The 19,877-nt window shown below is 43.5% G+C and overlaps 1 protein-coding gene across 2 annotated transcripts in view; it reads right to left on the bottom strand.

The window, feature by feature from the left end:
* The window catches only part of ARHGEF4 (Rho guanine nucleotide exchange factor 4), a 223,791-nt gene that overhangs the window by 33,778 nt on the left and 170,136 nt on the right, over window positions 1-19,877 (bottom strand). For both annotated transcript variants that reach the window (XM_032697385.1, XM_032697386.1), the window contains one exon: window positions 14,556-14,695. In XM_032697385.1, coding sequence (XP_032553276.1) covers window positions 14,556-14,695 — 140 coding nt within the window. The remainder of the gene's footprint in view (window positions 1-14,555; window positions 14,696-19,877) is intronic.

The raw sequence follows: 19,877 nt of genomic DNA on the forward strand, positions 1-19,877 counted from the left end.
ACGCCGAGCGCAGCCGTGGGGGGTGCAGGGGAGGCTCTTAAGGAGGGTCAGGGCTGGATTAGGCGGCTGCTTTTTTAAATCCTTCCACCCGCACTAAGATGTGCCAGCAACAGAGACCAGCCCTGCCAGAAGCAAATCCCCAGGTCCGGGTGGGGCTGGGAATAGCCGGCCGTGGGACAGGGCCGGGCTCGGGCAGGGCACACACGGCTTCCCACACACCTGAGGGAGCAACAAGTGAGGGCTGTTTGCAGGAGGACGGGAAGGTGCAGCCCTGTGACCGGGGGCCCGGGAGAAGCGGCTCCTGTTGGACTCCACCATCCACTTCCTCGCAGGATCCTGGAGCCAGAATGTCTAAAGGACTTGGCTCCCTCTGCCAACGCCTCCGTGGGCCTGAGTCACTTAAACCTCAAATCCCTGCAACCAGAAAACCTCTATTCAGCTCTACAGAGCCCTTTTGTGAACTTAACTTTTGCTGCTGGACTGCAAAGTTCACCAAGCATCAATCTGCCTGGGGTACACTCAAAGATGCCCCAGCTAAGCATAGCTCCCACCCATGTCGGATCAGGAACAGGATGAAAAGGCATTCCTCCTTGGAAAGGCAGGGATAGACCTTGGAGAGCTCTTTGACTACAGCCTTTTTCTTTCCTCTAGCCAGCAAAGCAGAGCCCACCTCTTACTCAACAGCCAGCAGCAATAGCACTCCACAGGAGAGGAAAAGAAAGACCCAGTATTTAAGTCCTTCATTGACAGGAGGTAATTTCACATCATCTAGTTCTCACGTGCTTACCCCACACATGAAACTGAGAAATCTGAATCCAGCAATCCACCACCTGGAGTTAGGGCTGGACAATAGTGCAGATAATGCATGGAGCTGCAGATGCTCCACAGAGGATGCAATTATCCAACAGGATGACTCTGCATTTTACACAACAACAGTTTCAAACATGAAAAAAAAATCCCCAAACCCAACATGTGTCTATATAGACACACACATTCCTGGGAGAAGGAACCAGAAGTCATGGTTCTCCCCCTAAACACGATAGCATCCGTCTCTGGGAAGGGCAGTGAGGGAGCAGCCACATGATGTGGGTATGGACAGAATGCTCTCAGCTGCTCTCACAATGCAGAGAATACATTAAAAAAAGCTGCCTTTTTTCAGGTGTTAGCACATCAATGCCCATAATGTTTCTTGGGGATCTGTGCAGTTCCTGTAGGTATCCTGGAACACAGCAGGTGAGAGATTTAAAAGGGGAAATGTTTAAGAGTACTGGTACTTTTCTTTGATTTTGGAGTTTTTCCCCAAATTGTGCTAACCTCAGCAGAGGCTATAGAGAAAGGGCTAAGCAGTCAAAACATCCACTGTCTCCTTATGCTTCTGCACTGTTTCAGATAGCTGTCTTTCTTAGGCATCATAAAATCAACTCTAGAATTATGCCAGTTTCTGTTTTCTGAATGTAAAGATCCTGCAAATCTCCTTGTCTCTAACTTAAATATGGAACAAGGAGAATAATGTGTACGACAAGAGCTTGTGCTTTTGGTGCAGCTTCAAGACCTGGTATAAAAACCTTCACATACGCTGCAAACTACTGGGATCCACAAACTGCTCAAGCTCACAGTGTTTGAGTTTTTGGCCTGCATTTGCTTAATGGCTTTAAAAAACTATTTCTCCCTGCCAAATGCACCATGGCATAACAGTCCAATCCCTAAGCTTACAGGCTTCCATTTAATGAACATTCCTCAGGTCCACAGTTCTCACATCATTGCACTGGGCATTCTGCAAATCTTGTCTGGCTTTGAAGGGTTTTCATGACTGACTGAGTTTGGACATAAGCCACTGAGCAGTATTTGGCAGGTTCTTCAGGAGAAGCTAATCGTGGTGAATGGGAAGCATGATCACACCTGCTCTTCTGAAAGCTGCACAACAACTACCATCTTCTCTGGGCACTTAGTTACACTGAAAATAAATGAACTCCAGTGATTCAACTAGACAGAGCTACGCTGTTGTACTGAGAAGTTTCTAAAATCCATGGTAATCTCCAGTACTTTCCTAAAATCTTTGCCACTCATGAACATGCTTGAGCATTTGAAGCACAGAAAAGTGAACTTTCTGTGTATAAGCACAGAAAGTTTGCCTGAATGTCTATAAAGACATCTGAGAGGGCACTTCTTGACACTGCTCTGAGCCTGCCTGAAAGGAGAAATTCAGGGGAAACTCATATTGAGATGAAATTGCAGAAAAAAAAAAAAGAAAAAGGTACAAAATAGTAATGAAGGTCACATTTACATCTAATTCTGTTGTCTCTAAGAAACAGCCTAAGCCACACCTATGTTCCTTTTCTCTTCTGATGTGCCAACCCAAGTGCCCTCCTGCACTACACTGCCTGGGCACAAATAACATGTTTGACCTTGTGTACATTTTGTAGAATCCCACAATTAATGTTAAGTTGCAGTCACCCTTCTGACCCCACAGTGAATAGAAACTGGTCTTGACAAGGACAAAAGCTGCAGAGTGACTCTAGCTGTGACCTGGCTTTTGTTTTCACCCCCACGCAGTGAAACCCCTCACAGGTCCTTGGCAGAGACTGTGCACGGGGGAGTTACTTCCATGGTAACTCGAAGTGTTTGCAGTGGGGGGGGCTCTCCAGCTCCTGCTGCACTCTCTAAACACCATGTGGCATCTTTCCATGATGGAAATAAAGCCTCATTCTTATTCCTCACTGATCAGACATGCTTCTGTGGTAGGTGGCATCAGCAAGAGATGAAATAGCTGAAAGTTTTACCTCGTGGCTTGTAATACAGTGGGACTTACTTTGTATAACTATCACTGAGGGAGCATATTTCAAATAATTGTTGCACAATTTCCACTGGAATCTAATTTGCAATTGTGATAATTTCCTTCCAATTCTTCCTCTAAGAGCCATCCTCAGCCAGGACTGCACCAGGGGAATAAAGCTGCCACTCCAGCTGAGCAAGTGGTGAGCACAGCACAGCCTCGAAGGCCTGGGCACACACAAAGCCAAGCTGCAGTCTCAGAAGATGGCCAGTGACCAAGCCTGCAGAGAATGATTTATTCAAGAACTCCCAGTCTAATACTAGATAAAATAAAAACAGAAAGACAAGCCTTCACTTTTCATCAATATGATACTAAATATTGCCCAGTCCTTATTACTGTGCTTGTATGTGCAGCAAACAGGGCCTAAGCTTTTGAAGACTGGTTTAGTTGTCAGTTTTAGGAGGCCAGGAGTGTACAGACAAACCCACTGCTGGCCAATGAAAAGAGCATTTCAATACTCTGCAGCTGAATGGGGAACTGAAAGGCACATGTACATGAATGTGAAAAAATAATAACTGTAATAGGAAGCACAGGTGCGTCAGTACGACAGGCAGATAAAAAACTGAGGAGACAAGCAGTGAAGTTCCCATCATGCTGGGAAGGCAAAGAGCCCATTTCCCGGAGCGAGGCCACCAAGGGCAGTCGTACAAGGGGATCAGCCCTGCCAACAGCACCTTTCCCCTCTCTCAAGAGAGCAAACTTGGAAAGCAAGGCTCCCAGTAGCACACTACCTACCATGCTGGAGCACACTGCCAGGACTTCCTATCCTCGACTTTTCACAAACAGGGATGTGCTTGCTACAGGTACAAGACACAGCACGGTTCAACTCCTCTTAAAGCCAAGGATGCATTAGTACTGCAGGCACAAATAAACACTGCCCTGAAAACCCCTGGAGGAAAAAAGAACATTCTTGCTGGGTCATTTTTCAATACCCTCTCTCCAACAAGGTGAAAAATATATCAAAATATTAACGAGCAACAGAGGCAGAAGTGCCAGAACTGAGCCTGGATGGAGCCCATCTGACACACAGACAGGTACCTTCTGCCCCAGCTGTGCTGCCTCACTGCCTGCTCAGGGCAGAGCACATGGACAAACCAGGCAGCAGCTCCGTGCTGTTTGCTGGCTTTGTGCAGATCTTTGCATACCATGCAAACACAGCACAGAGCACACAAATATGAACTTCTTTACAAGTTTTCCAAAGGTGTTGCTAAATAGGATACCTTCTGAGGCAGCATTACTCTCTGTTTTTGCACCAGTGAAGCCACAGACACAAACATGAACTTCCCTGTCCTCTGCTTGGCATTGCTGGGTGTTCAGATGCTGAGCATGAAGAACTACAGAGGAAGAGAGCGTGTTCAGTACATGCAAAAACCTCCAACAGTTTAACAGCCAGAGTAACAGATTTCACCTGGGTCTGTATGACTGGGTTTTTTCCCCTTTTAACCATACTTTGACATAAAAATCACCAAATTGTTCTTGCTCTTTTCATAAAACAGCTGTTGCAGAGCTTCTTGGGGAAGAAGCTTCTATTGATTTTTATTTTTTTAATTAGGTGATAAAAATACTTCTATCTAATAACACCAGGGTGACAAACCACTTCAAATGCATCTTTCGAAAAAGAATCCAGGCTGAGTGGATGGACAAATTTTTACTCAGTTTTCAGCTCAGCAACTGAAAACAAGAAAGCATGACAATGAAATAGTGAGAGGGGAGAGCATTACTGCCTGCAAATCAATCCATGGAAACTGAGTTTCCTGAACTCCCAAATATCCCACTCTCACACTTTATCCAGCATCCAAATGAAGCAACTATCAACCCTGCTATGCACTGAATTAACTCCCAGTAACAACTGCAGCTACCACCTCCCAAAAGGATATCATTCCTACTGAGCCATGGCCAGAAAACCTCAGAACAAGTACAACTTCTTCAGCTGCATATGATCGTGTATTTCTAAAATGGAAAACAGTCTGTCAGAGACTCACAATTTGCTTTGAATTTTTACAGTGTGTAACACTGTGTTACTAGAGCACAGTTACTCCCACTGCATCTTCTCCTAGCTCGTACTGCATGGTTCAAGCCCACACAGCTTTTACAGCCAGTACTTCCCTGGATGGATTACTCACGTCATCCTGCCAAAACGTTGCAAGCTGTTCTCGTGCTGGAGTACTAAGATTCACGAGATAATTATCAATGGAAAGAAAATTGGCCTGACCATTTCCTGGGGCAGTGCAGAGATTAAGGCACGGGCACACTGGGACACTGCAAGAAAAGCAGCCATTTAGATTGGCCACCTCTGACCAATTAAAAGAAAAAACCAAAACCCGTAATCTGCTTAGCAACCAGTCTTTTGCTTTCAGACTCTACTAAAGCTACAAAATCTTCAAAATTCTCCTAAAGCAGGTTTTATTTTCAAGAACAGCAACAATAACTACTAACATGTTTGAAGCATCTGGGAATTATTATCCTGGCCCGGAGCTCCGGTGCCAGAGGAACGTGTTGCTGCCGTGAGCCACGTGCCGACACAACACATCCCACGCGCTCCTGTGAGCCGAGGCCGGGGAGCTTCCAGCATCACACACACGGGATCACACATTTCCAGGATGGGCTAGGGCTGGGCCTGCTTTGGGGGTTGACTGAAGGTGGAAAATTCTCTTTCAGTGTTGAATGACAGATGACAGGGGAGTGATACAGGCAGGAATGGCCTGGGCAACAAAAAAAAGCATGTTATGGTAGATGTGGCAGAGCAAGGGACAAGCAGAGAGCAGCAAAGAGAGGCTGACAAGGTCCATACAATGGCCTAGGAAAATGTATCTTTTCAGTACAAGACTGGACACAGGCAGAACAAAAAATGCTTAATAATGATGCTCTGAAATAAAGATAGGCTGAATAGGATTTACAGGAAGACAGATGGATAGGAAAGGAAATTCCACATCTTGGAGACCCAGCAAGATTAACACAGCCTGAATGCAATAGCTAGGAAGGGGTCAGAATAGATGATGCTCTGGTTACAGGGCTGAGGAACAGACAGAAGGAACAGAGGCTGGCAATGACATCCTCAGTGGTTGAGACAGGAGGTGTTCAGGGTCCTAAAAATTATTTTAATGCTTTTTCTGTTTGGGATACCCTGTTTTTGAGTTGAAAATTTGACAGTAATGGATAACACAGAATGGATAACATGGATAACAAGGAATGGTCATGTGGGCTGGAGCAGAGATATAAAGGAGAATCAGAGGTATAGAAATACTGTGAGAAAAGTCAGGGAAAGAAGAGAGGGAACAGGCACAGGTAGAGTTATGGGACCTGAAGCAGGTGAGGTCAGAGGAAGCTGCAATGAAGTCAGTGAAAACAGATAAGGTGGGTGAGAAGAAGGGGATGAATAACAACAGTACAAGGTGAGGGACGAGGTGAAATGTGGTGACAAACACGGGACAGAGGAAGATGCCTAATGTATGAAGCTGAAAAAAATTTAACAGATAAACCCTTTAAGAGTTTGTACAAGAGGTGACTGGAGACGGAACAGGGGCAAGCTTTGTTTTTTGCTTGTTTCTAGACCATAAGTCTCCTTTATTTCTGACTATACAGAAGTTTGCAAGAAAGCCATGTAGTTTTGGGCTGTCTCAGATATTCTGTTGAGCCCATACATTATAAAATACGAGTACAGGATTCCTTTAGATGTCATCTGCAAAATAATGTGTTATGACATTTCTCTGACTGCTCAGCGTCCTCACCTCTTGCAGAATATCCCGGTCTTGTGGAGGTAGAAAACAGGAAAACTGCTTACAAGCAAGAGTTCTTCCAGGCTGGCTTGTAGTAAGGTAATTTGGGAGTGCTCCTTCATTGTCTCCTGATGCAGCGAAGGGAGCCACAGGAGGGCTAGGGAGGACAACAGGCTCCATGGAGTATGAGAATGAGAAAAGCCATAGGAGGGTAAAAGACACACATAAGCTGTATATAAGAAACAGGCTAAACATTTCTATGTCCTACATGACAGAAAAGCAGGGCAGAAATTTTAGGTGGTCAAGCAGCCTCCCAAGGCCATGTTTTCTCTGATACCTCTGTTTTATCCAGCAGGCTGGAAAAATGCAGAAGAGCAATACACCCTCCAGAATGGATTTTGATGGGCTGTTCTCCAAAAGCTGCCCCATCAACCAAGAAATTAGTAACAATTTAAGCTACAGCTCAGAAGCAAACTTGTAAGTGGCTGTTAAGATGATCAGGAAGGCAAGGATGGGAAACTGATAGTCCCGACAGCAAAGGAACAAGGTGCCCCACTGCTTTACTAACAAAGCATCCATTAGGGACAGAGGAATGTGGAAAAAACAGGACATGTGGTCCATAGTGGGTAGCTCACACATCCTGCTTTCATTTCATAAAACCTGTTGACACGAAGACTTGCCAGTGGCAAGATAGTGGAACAGACAGAAGCAGGATCATTTTAAAGATCATAGATAAAACCAGTTAGAAGTAGGACTGGAAAAAAAAAATAACCCCCATCAACACCTTCCTAGGTCACTGTTCCCTGCAATCCGAAACTTCAAGAAAAGCTGAACCTGATGTTCAAGTGCTGCAGAGCAGCACAGCTCCACTCCTGTCCTCTGAGCCCCTAATCACTGCCCAGGTCCACGCAGAGCCCCTGACAAGTGTGTGGCACATGGAGGTGTGCCAGGCACAGGGACCAGGGACAAAGGCTGCTCTGCTCCCCTGCCCATGGAGCTCCCACGGGTTCCCGTGGGGGAGTGGGCTTAATGCAAGTAACATTTCCTCATTCCGCTGCAAGGAGCAGGGCATGCTTGACCTGCGTGGAACAGGGGCTCTCCCAGGGCAAGCTGAGGGCACCAAGGGCTGACTCCAAGTGCCCCAGAGGGAGGGGGAGAGTCTTTTCATGAGCCTCAGGAGAAGCGGGGTTGGCTCTTCAGCAGCTTCATTGTTCTTCTTGATCTTTCTTCCCTCTACAGCTCCCACAGTCATGCTGCTTTTATCAGTGATAAGATAAAACTGCAAGGAACATGACAGTGCCTTAACTGTATTAAGCCACGGATGAACTTGATGGTAACTCTGCCCCCAGTTTACCAAGTGTAGGACAAGGGGCCTTGGTCACAGGACAGGGCTGAAGCTGACGGGGAAGATCTTTTGAGGATTAACAGTGCTTTCTGAAGGGCCAGAAGAGTCAGGAGCAATTTTACTTTTCCACCCCAGGGGTGAAATGTCTTCTGAGGATTAGGGAAAAAGGAAAACTTTGCAGAGAGGAGCTGCCCTAAATCAGGGTTTGGAGAGAGAAAAACAAATCCAAAAAATGTTCTGATATCAAAACCATGCTGAGAGGAACCTGAAGTACAAGTATGGTATAAACCCAGATATATTCACTCCTCTCTCTCTGTGCAAAGACTTAAATCTGGAATAACCTCTAAACTAACATTTACCCAGCATTCCTACTCTGTCACATTCCTTCTTTATCCCCTTCTCTCAGTAAATCTTCATACTGCAATATCCACTTTGTTATTGTGCTGTTATCCATCACAGGTGTTTCTTGAACTGGCAAACTGGGGCATGGACATCCCAAAACCTATTTTTAAAATAAAGACATTGGCAGAAGTAAATTGTAACATCAAGATTCTGCAAAACAGACTTGTCTTTGCACATCATCAGGCTCCCATTTCGAGCAGGGATAACTGCAGTTTGATTTATGCAACGCTTCTGAAGTAAAATCTTCATAGGAGTGCAAACATTGCAAATAGTGCTTCCAGTGCTCTTCCTCCCATAAAACAGAAGCAGAGAGTTAGGTACCAAACCAAGGATCCCTGAAAACCAAACAAGGAGCTTCTGAGGACAGGGTAAGTTCCTTCTTTACATTAGAGAGAGGGCAGGTTTGAAAGGCTCCCACTTTACACGTGAATGGTGAAATCACTGACCTTCACCTGCACATTTCCTTGGATGTCCTTGCACGGAACCTGGTGAGGTGCATGTGAGAGCCCTGAGGACCTTGGAGGGTTATGCCTGCCTGCCACACTATCTCAAGTGCCCCAGAGCAAGAATTTGAAGGTCTCAGTGACACCATGGTAGATGGCTCTCATGTGCTACAAGTGACAGGCAGGAAGCCAAGACCTTCTGCAATATAACCCTTATCCCTACAGGATACAATGCCACTACCAGGAGTTAAAAGAGCCCTTTAACTGGGATGCCAAAGTACTGAAAGCCAGTTGCAGCCTTCACCTTAAAGAGACAACCACCTCTTGTGAGCAGCATCAGTAAACACACCATGTTTCCTTTAAGCAGTGGGAAGCATCAGACAGAGTTCTGGGAACCCATGGATACACTGGATAAAATACAGGCAGACTTTGAGATGACTTGGCACAAGTAACTTCAGAAGTTAAAACATTGTTGGATCATATTTTTCTCCAAGGGGAACACTGTTTGTGGAGCCAAGCCTCTCTCTACACCCCGGTAACTGGGAACACATTTAATGCCAGCAAACAACAGACATTTTATTGAGTCCCCTAATAGTCACATTATCATTAACAAGCGTTAACAGAAGCTGTTAGTCTCTACAATTTAGCAGCTGGCAGGGCTGATGTGAGAACTCCAAAGCCATCACACTGTCTCCAGTCATTTCCTTTGAGTGATGTATCTGGGTCTGTTTTAAAGCCACAGATGAAAGTTTGGGCAGTACCTGCCCCTCTTTAAGCGTGTCTGTATGTGTGTGTGGACACACCCGTGCCCACAGAGAGGGGGAACACAGAGGCTACAACTCCTGTTCTGCTGCTTCAGTTTGGCTCCTGCAAGGAGTTAGGCCCTCTCAGAGACCAAGCCCACAACCCACTCATTCCCTTACATGCCTGCAGCACTCCTTCCACTGTCACACCTCCGTGTTTTTGTTTGGGAGTTAGAACTCTGACAGCCCCCCGTGTGTTATTCTTGCCCCAAGAACTAAGCTAATTGTTTGTTCCTAATGAGTATCAGGTTAATCAGGGTATTTAGAGGAAACATGGGTCTAGCAAAACCTAATATATTTTATAGAAATGCTTCAGTGTGGATTGAACTCCTGCTGTGATGTGTATGCTGCAGATCATACACACACGGGAGCTACCTACCCTCACCTCCCATGTGTGTGTAAGAACAAGCAGGGGATGGCCAAGTCCCAGTGCTATGGAGGACATGAGAAAGTGTCTCAGAGCAGCCCCAGCTGCCCATGGTAGAAAGCAGAAATATGGCTCTGGCAACCCCTGGGACCACTTATTTCCTGATCCTGATGTTTGGTGAGACATAATTGCCATAGAGTATTTGAATGCACCAATTTGCTTTAAATCCATTGCAAAAAGCCCTCTGAAACAACCTTAGAAGTTTGCAGAGCAGAAAACTGTAAAAACTAAATCTGTCAGGCAGTAAAAGAAATTACAATTCTGACTCCATATCCTCAACATTCCCATCTGAGCCCTACACAAAGTTATGCAAGCACTTGGGACCAAAAATGAGGATCCAGTAAAGATTTATGTCCACAGGGAAACATTATTTCTTGTCCTTGACAGTACTGAGCTTTATACAGTATTCCACAAATAAATCGTATGTGCTGCTTCTGGACCACAGTTGTCAACCTTGGCTGCAGGAATAGGCCGGACGCAAAAACAGGAATTAAGCCCCCGGAAGAAAAAAAAAAACAGAGTGTGTGTGGGGGGTGGTGTTTGTTAACTGGTTTCTATTTGCTTCAGCATCAGTTGGGAGAACAATATACTCACATTAAGATTAAAAAAAAAAAAAAGGTAATAAATCTCCCAGATTACACAGGAATGTTATATATTGCTTCCATACGATCAGTGATTCTAATTAAGCTTCCATATTGGAAATCTGTTGTGACCACAGCTTTTGCAACCTATTCTGTACTCTTTTGAAAAAAGAAAAGAGATGACAACATTTCGTGGCACTATTTTAAAATGTTTCTGTCTTTTCAAGTTTGTCCTCACATAGTACAAAAGAGATTTCTGTTAATTAAAATGAAGATAAATGAAGTGAAAAGGGCTATGAAGGATATTATTCATGTTTAACAAAATTAAAATCTGTTGTTCTGATTTCATCTGTATTAACATTTTATGAGTTTTGGGGTTTGGTTTGGTTTTGCTATTTTGGGGGTTAAAAAAAAACACAACCAAACACAAAAAACCCCAGTCAAACAAACACCCCCCCCCAGTCACAACTCTGTCTTGTTTAAATTGACTGTGCTTGGAGGAGTACTGGGTGAGCCCAGAACAACTTCCCAGTGTGTGATCAAAGAGTTTAGCACAAGAATAATGCTTTAGAGACTCAGTAAGACAGAGAGAGTACTGGTACAATATCTGCTGCTCTTGGCATGTGGCAGATATGTTGTTTGTGTCACTTCCTGAACGTTTTTCTGTATGAATTGCTTCGTGAAATCAGAAACATGTATGTTGGAACCAATTAGCTTAATTGTATCTTGTCAGCAAGCACTGGTTAGCACAAACATCTGTAACACACTACAGTATTGCCACTTTAAAACATGTCTTAGATAAAATCCTGGCCTGCTGAAGCCAATGAGTTGTGCATTTCTCAGGAATGAGACTTCACATACCAAATTCCAAACTTATCAGGCATAGAGCCATAAGAGATAAGGAAAAAATAGGGAGTCCTGCTGTAATTTTCCAAACCCTTGGGGCTTTGCTTTCACCAGATGGGATGGTGCTGGTGGTGGAGGGCTGTGAGGGGCTAAACCCTCCATGTGTTGAACTGCAGTGGCTTTTCTTCCAAAGCACAGAGCCAGAGGGGCCCTTTGCACAGCAGGACATCCCAAACCCTCGGTACACATGTGACAATTCCAGGCAAACAGGCCTAAGCTTCCTCACCCAGGCCAATTACTTAATGAAAACTACACAGCTTATCATCACCACGGTCCTTTGAGAGCCAGGCAGGCTTTTCATGTGCCTAATCCCTCCTATGCTCAACTTCAGAACATGTATAACACATTTAATGAAGCTTGAAGCTGTATCTGTTCTATATGTAACATTTATATAGCACTGGAAGGACAGAATCACAATGTATTTGCAGTACAGATTTTCTTCTTGCTGCATTTTTACCTAATTGGAAGCAATAAAACATGAGGATAGGGTCTTTATCTGGACCAAACACAAAGTAAACTCCATCAAGTACAATCTAAACACAAAAATCTCTTTTCACAACCATCAAGAATGTGTTTGAAAGAATGTCAAACAGATGCCCCAAGAAAATTACTTCCCCTGCCTCTTTTCTCATCCCAAACCCTTATTATTACTTTTTGATTGATTTTTCTTGGCTCTTACACACTCTCATGCTGATCTTCTTAGGTGGGCTCTATACAACCTTCCCAGCTTTCTTTTATCCCTCTAGTCTTCCTGCCAATAAATTACTCTACTTTTATGAAAGATTTCTTTTTTATTTCATAACCATTTTCTCTTGATCCAAAATGAACTATAACTCAGTGGTTGGGTGCTTTGTTTTCTAATGCAACACTTGGTCTGCCAAACGCCTTAAAAATGTATTTCAGCCTCTCTGTTTACTCAAAAGCTACTTCTTCCAAGAAGGCTAAGAATAATGTGGTTACCATAGTTTTCTTATCCACCACCAATAAAATGCAACTTGGAATACAATAAAACAAAGACAAGACTACTCAAGATGTGAGTGAATGACTGAACACTGAAATCTTCACCCACATCACTCCCAGCACTACAGAAAATACTCGAGACTCATCAATACCCAGTTTTTGGTCCAGCAGGGAAGATGAGGATAAGCCTGTCTGACAACCAGCTATTTGAGATATTTCAATTCCAACACTTAAGATATCTGTTCCTGTAAAATTCCTGCCTCACAGATTTAGTGTTTTGCTGCAGAGTTTTTGTATTTTACTGTAATCTCTTGTTCTGGGAAGCAACTGTGTAGGCAGCACTTTGCTAAGGCTCACTGAAGTTAAGTGATGGATTAATTACCCATAGGAACCAGTCAGCAAAGTAAATAATGTACTATTTGTTCTTACAGTTTTGTTGGCTCCTGAACAGGCAAGATTCTAGGGAACAAGCCAAAAATAATCTTTTTTCTTTCAGTCAACTGGCCAACAAAACCCTACATATGCTTCAAAGATTACACAAATTACACCTGCTTTGGACACATCCATTTGCCTTCCTGATTAAAAGTGATGGAATTTTACTCTAATAAAATGAACTTCTAAGAAAAGAAAGAAAAACAATTGTTCTCAATAATGATGAATAATGAAAGAGAAAAGCACCCACATGCATGATGGATATACAGACCCGCTGACAAGCTTATTTTTTTCCTGATTTTAAAGAGTTGTGAAGATTTTCTTCAAAGAAAGTAAGATGTTTTGCCTTTTCCTTTAAGAGAAAAGAATACAAAAACCTAGAGGATATTCCATTTGGTGAGACACAGTAAGAAGACTCACCAAGGCAAGCACTTGAATGGGAGGGAAGCAGAATCCTCTTCCCACACCCTCGGTGTGCACAATGGGACTGACTCCTGTGGTACCTGGCACTCTCTCACAAACACACCAGGCAAATGTGGGAGGAAGCAGCTCAAGATTTTCTGGTGTTCTACTCACGTTTGCTTGACAGGGACAACAGTCCAAGACAATTAAGGTTAAATCAAAAAGCTCTGCCATGGATATAAGTAACAGGGGAAGAAAATAAAGTAACTCCCTTCCTTACCCCAGGCCCCCAGGGCTGTAGGCAGGGATTCTGAGCACTAGGAGCTGGAAAACTGCCAGAAAGTATTTGCTTTTGCTGTTTTTGAAGAAAAGCTGTTATCCTCACTGTGCAGCTTTCTGGAGCTTTTTCCAGCCCCCAAAAGCTGCACCCAGAATCATCACTGGGTGCATCGAACGTAAACACAGAGCCTCAGTCCACATAATTTCAGTTGTAGTTTAGCCACAAGACAATATAATACATCTTTTATTCTTGCCTTCTTACCTTGGGAAGGTTGTGCAAAGGTAACAGAGAGAAAGAAGGTGTAGGAGTGCAAGAGATCACTCATATGGTGAACATGCTCCACTCTTTCAATGCAAATTCACCTCACTGAAAAATCATTCTGTGTATAAGGGGCTGCCAGTTCTAATGCATAAGAAAAAAAAAATTGTATTTTTGCAGAAAAAATCTTAGATCCTGTTAGTATGTTGCTCATTGCATCAGTTAAACCAAGTAGCACATTTTTAAATTGCTGATGTCAAGTGAATCACTGTCAGCACTACAAAAGAAAATAGCTAAAAGCAGCAACTAAAAAGGCAGGTCTTTCACATCCCTGGAGTGAATTTGCTGGGGAACAGGAAAAAGGCAGTGAAGACCAAGCCTATATTAAACTTGGCACCCTTCTTACCAACCAATAAAGAACAACATAGACCACGTTTTTTTTCAACATTTCCTTTATGCCTTCAGTGCACCACATTCCAAGTGTCACAGCAGCCCTGGCCAGGCTGCTCATCAACGGTTTAAAACTTCTCATCCAAAAACACCCAAGAGGAGAGTCACCTGTGGCTCTGCTTTCCCTCAGGGAGAGCACCCCGATGGAAGGTGCAGACCCTGTTGCTACCCAGATGTAAGTGGTTCCCACAGTAAATGGCACTGGAAGCCCCGTCCACTTTGCCATTACCAGTCAGGCTGTTGACCTGTCATGTGGTTAACACCAAGAACCGCCATCCATCCTTGTCCTGCCTGGGAGAAACCCTGCAGCACCGTACCTCGTTGATGGCCAGCTGCTCCCCGCCGCCCCCGGGGTGGCCGTAGCGGTGGTTGGAGCTCCGGAAATCCTCATACAGGTCCTCCTCGCTTCCCACATCGTCCGTCAGAGCCGTTTTATCCAGGGCCCCGTCAGCGATCACTGCAACAACAACAGGGACACGTTGGTGTGGAGCACAAGACCCCCAGCAGCACTGCCCCAATGGTGTGAGCTTATTGGGGTGAGGGACACTGTGACACAGCACAGGGGGGAGAAAAGACAAGGAAACCATATCAATAATTTCAGGGCACAATTCCAGCCCCGTGCATTCCCCTTTTTTTCCCAAGAATTTTTCTCCATTTGTGTTTTGTTACCATAAATGGTTGCGTCTTTTTGTAGAGTAGAGAGTGTGATTTAAAATAATTCAACAACTGTTGCGTGTTGCAAAGAAAAGATGGAGGAAGACTAAGAAAACAGGGTCTGAAAAAAGGCACAGGGCAATGATGACACAAATGTGATTTCATTAGGACATTGGCATGTTGACAGGAAACTTGACTAGGTAACAAACTCATGTCTGCCACTTCATACTGTGAGGATTATGATTTACCAAATCCCATCAGGCCAAAGAAGTTCTCACTCTTTGGGAAAAATATTCATGCATTTATGTTGCCTAAAGGGTGTTTGCTCCAGAATTATCCATTATTACCACAGGAGGGCCATTCTGCTCAGCACAGCCCCGAACAAGCTACAGATAATGGAGGGTTCACAATCTGTAACTAGAACAAGCACTGAAGTCTCAAGATATAAGTACAAGCCTGAGAGAAGTAAAATTATGGCATTTATGCTCCTTGAACAGAAGAAAATGGCACTTCATCTGTTGCACAGCCAGGAACTTTTTCCTGAAGTCTCCTCAAGGTATTAGCAAATACCCTTTAGTGTTATGTAGACCAATCATTCTTCCCATCCCTGGGCAGGTAACTGAGCATAAACTTTCTGTTCTCAAAATCTGAAAAATGTCAGTGATTAAAGAAAACATTTGCTGACATTCATCTGGATTAGGAACTGCTGGGGCAACAGTTTTCATGACAAAGATTGAAGATGAAGTGAAAACAGACATTGTTATCAGCACTCCTGGTGACAGTCTTTGCTGTCCAAGTTACACACTATGTCACACTGAAAATTCTTGCAGAACAGGTGAAAAAAACCACTTTGAGCTTGACCTTGTAGAGCTTGGATAGGAAAAGCACCAGTCAGTCTGGGGACACACAAACCTGCTGTTGAGCCCTAATTTCGTTCCACAGTGCAAGTGCATCTCTTATGCCAATGGGCCAAAAAAAAAGTGACTAATGATTCATTAGCTTATTATTACCTGAAAGCAAAGCTCCTCGGTAATACAGAATAAACTGCTCTCAGAGGTTACAGCCAGACCTGCAAAGCTCATTCTCATCAAAGCTACAGTCATCCAGTACATGGGATGGGTTGCTAAGGCTGTGCCACACGACTACTTGTAATAACAGTGAGGTGTAAATTCAGTGTAGCAGTTCTCAGTTCAGTGCAGTAACTTGACATCAAAATGATGAGTATGAGCTATTTTTAAACTAAATACTTGCCTATTTATGTTTTGAATTCAGTAAATACACACAACACAGCAAAGATGGATTCATTGCCTAAACCTGGAACTCCACTCACTGTTGATGGCAATTCAGGACACGGAGGTGCATATGAACTTATGATTAAAGCAGAATTTTCTGTGCAAGTGTGGAACTACCCAACCATTCAGCTTTAAGTGACATTTCACAAAAAAATGAAGCATTCTCCTAGCTTTGCTCTGACATATCACATCATTCATTATACAGAAGTTCTGTACTGAATATGTGCCAGTAGTATAGGTTGCATATAAAGCAGTTCTGGGGCTAAGACCTAGTCCATTAATATAAAACTCAAAACCAGCTGAAGTGCCACTGATATTATAATTTTACACAGAGTTACCATGGTTTGCACTTAAATTTATATTTTTAAAGACCATTGAAGTATCACTTTTTCCTCATACACTGTCTAAAAAACATTTGTCTGATAGTAATGAACAAATTTCAGTGTGTTAGTGCAGCAAGAGAAACAAATATGAAATGTTTTTCAAGAACAAATAAAAATAAATCATTTATAAGAAGGAAGTCAGCAGTCACTTAATTCAAAACTTCCTTTGCAATCTTCTGATCTCATGCTTTTCCCTTATTTTACACATAGCTTCATTACTTTTGCCTTATGCATCTTTTGCTGTTTTCACTGCTAACAGTAATTTTCAGCTTGAAAAATGTTCATTGACATCTTTAAAGCTTTTTTGGTTTTTTGCCCCCACATTTTCCTATTTGTTCTCTGGTCAATGCTTAGATGAAAAAGCAAAAGCTCCAGGGAGATATTTATCTGTGTTACTTAAAACGCTGTATACCTCTGCTAAGTGCCTTGAAAGCTGTGCCTGCTTTTACTAGAGATCTGTTTTTCTTCTCTGATCTTACCAAGCTCATCAATTCTCTGCAGTCTCAAAACCTGCTACTGCATTTAGGATTAGTTTTCCTGACAGAAAAGTCCTGATGGACATACTTCACCAAAACCACAGTTCACAGGCAGGAGGAAGCTCTCAAACCTTGAAGCAGAGTGGCCCGAGGTAGCCATTACACATTTTCCCAAACTAACTAATGCTGCAGGGAAGAATTAAACTAGTGAAAAATAAGAATTTGTCCTGTAGCAGCTTACATGAAAGACATGACCACAGAGAAATAAATAAATAAAACAGTTGTCTGGAATGGTGACCCAATGCACTAGAAAACCATCAAGAAGTAGGAGAATGAAGGCTTTTAACATAGGTACTGACTTAACATGCACAGCATAAACTAGGTCAAGTAGAAGAGAAGCAAGCACTATACAAAAATCTCAAAAGACAAGTTAGCAGAGATTTCTGAAATAGTCTATCAGCTTCCTCAAGAGCACAGCACTGGGTGGACAGGCTGCTATTAAGCTGCACAGCAGCTGACCCTGATGCCTCATTCCTTCCCCATCTCTGTTTAACACTGAAATCCATTGGTAGAGTCACGTCTGGCCTCTCCATGTCCCTCTGAAACTGCTCTGACCTGTCCCTGCCAATCAGGCAACACCAAGGAACAATGTTCTGTCGAAAAGTAAAGCCATGTATCAATTAGCTCAGGCAGACTTCTCCATATTTCATACCTCTGTCCTGATAGATTTCACTAACTATGGCAACAAATTTCATAGACAGGAGCAGAAGGAAGGCACATCACTAACATTTAGTACAACAACCTTCTGTACAAATATTAAAACTCTGCTTTATACTGTTTTTAGTCTAAGCCCAAGCTCAGGATTTATGTCATTACATTACAAAAGCAGATGGATAATTCTAACAATAGCAGCCCCTGAAAGAATGCCACATGAACCCTTTTTTATGCATCCATACAGATAATAAGGTGTCAAGAACTGACACCTGAAGAAATATCTTGAGGTATGAAGCAGCAAAACTCATACAAAACATGGCACTGAAACCAGCACCTGGCCCTGGTGGTCTGAGTCCAAGTGCCTGAGCAGACAGCACTTAGGCTACATGCAAGGACAGTCACAAAAACAAAAGGGAAGAGCTCTATACAAATTTAATGAAGCTTGATCAAGGTGTCCAGGAGAAGGAGGTGTATGGGTTCACCCTGACACCTTCCTGCAGGCTTTGGGATGCAGGTATAAGCAGGCAGCAGTGGGAAGGTTCCTGGCAGGGCTCCGCTTGTGCCCCCACCTTGCTGAAAGGTGGTGCCAGGCAACTCTAAAAGAACAGTTACAGAGCTCTCCATCCCATCAGAAAGCCAATGGAGCTGTTACCAGCTCTGTGGCTTCACACAGAACAGCACTCTGTGCCTGCAGTGAGGGACAAGCCACAGCCGCACAACTCATTGCCACCCCAGCCAGTGGCCTGCAGCTGCACCCTGCTTAGAGGTACATTGGGATAATTCAAAAGGAGCTGCCTGTACAGTAGGATTTTTACTCTTGGGAGCCACAATAAAGCCTCTCTGACACTGGGGAGCAACACATCTGGGCTATGCGGGACAGCCTCGATCTTCATGACCAACAGAGATGGCAGGGAGGGGAAAGAAGGGAGAAGAGGTTTTGTGTTGTTTATCAAACTGGTGGGAAGCCAAAAGAAGTTGGGATTAGATGCTCTACTGAAGGTCTCAGAAAACAAGTGTTAACCATAGTCCAGAGTTCAGTTAAGACTAGTGTCATCTACTACAGGTTTGATATGTCTGTGCTCCTCTCTCAAAGGATGGACCTGCTTCATACATTCCAAATGCCAGGAATTAGTGAACACAAGTTGCTGTTGAAGAAAACCCAACCAACAAACCAAACCAAAATAACCTCCAAACCCCCATACAGCTACCTCCACCAAAAAAAAAAAAAAAAAAAAAAGTTAAAGAAAAGTATTCTGCAGAAGCACAGAATAAATTTCTAGACCAGTTTCCTCAGAGGAGCTGGACACTACAGTCCCAGACTTTTAACAGAGCTCTCTCAAAGTCACAGAGGTTTCTGTCTCAGCTGGAATAAACCCCGGCAGCTCCCCGCTGGCGAGGAGCTCCAGACGTGTCTGGGTCAGAAGCCTGACCCAGGACTGAAGGAAAATGGGCTAGAGGCATTTTCCCAAAATGTTGCTTATCTGTTTTCATTTGACTTACAGTTTACAGCTTTTAGGGGTAAGGAACCCCTGATGATTAGGGACAGCTTGAAAAGCCAAGAGCATTCGTAGTTTATTAAAAGCACATTATATTGACAAGAGGAACAACTTTTGTGTATTTGAATTATCTCTTTCAAGTGTGTTTTTTCAGTACCACATCCACCCATTTCATTTGTCTCTGTAGCATTTACATTTAAAATAATTCAGCAAAATAATAGTGGGAGCCTGATTTACACTCACAGAGCAAATTAATTCAGAGCTAACAACATCATCCCCTCTGCCTCACTGAGCACAGATTGCTGTGGTTGTGTGCAGCACCCACAGGAAAGCACAGTGCAGCTGCTGAAGGAAGTACTTCAGGAGATTGAAGATGATAAACAAGTTAAAGGGAGTGTGTGGGGTGGGGAACCAAACCAAGACTACATTACCATGTGAAAAGGGCCCCTCTACCCTCCTCTTCACCCATCCTGGACTGCTAAACCCTTGTCTCTCTTAGAAATAGCTGCCACAAAAGTGCTGCAGTCTCCATCAAGTCCTGTTCTCAATTATGTACTTCATTTATCAGATATACAGAGGTCCCTACGCAGCTGCCACAGTAAAATCCATCAGAGTGATGTCATC

This window comes from Chiroxiphia lanceolata, chromosome 10 (genome assembly GCF_009829145.1).
Source record: "Chiroxiphia lanceolata isolate bChiLan1 chromosome 10, bChiLan1.pri, whole genome shotgun sequence".
Taxonomy (NCBI): domain Eukaryota; kingdom Metazoa; phylum Chordata; class Aves; order Passeriformes; family Pipridae; genus Chiroxiphia; species Chiroxiphia lanceolata.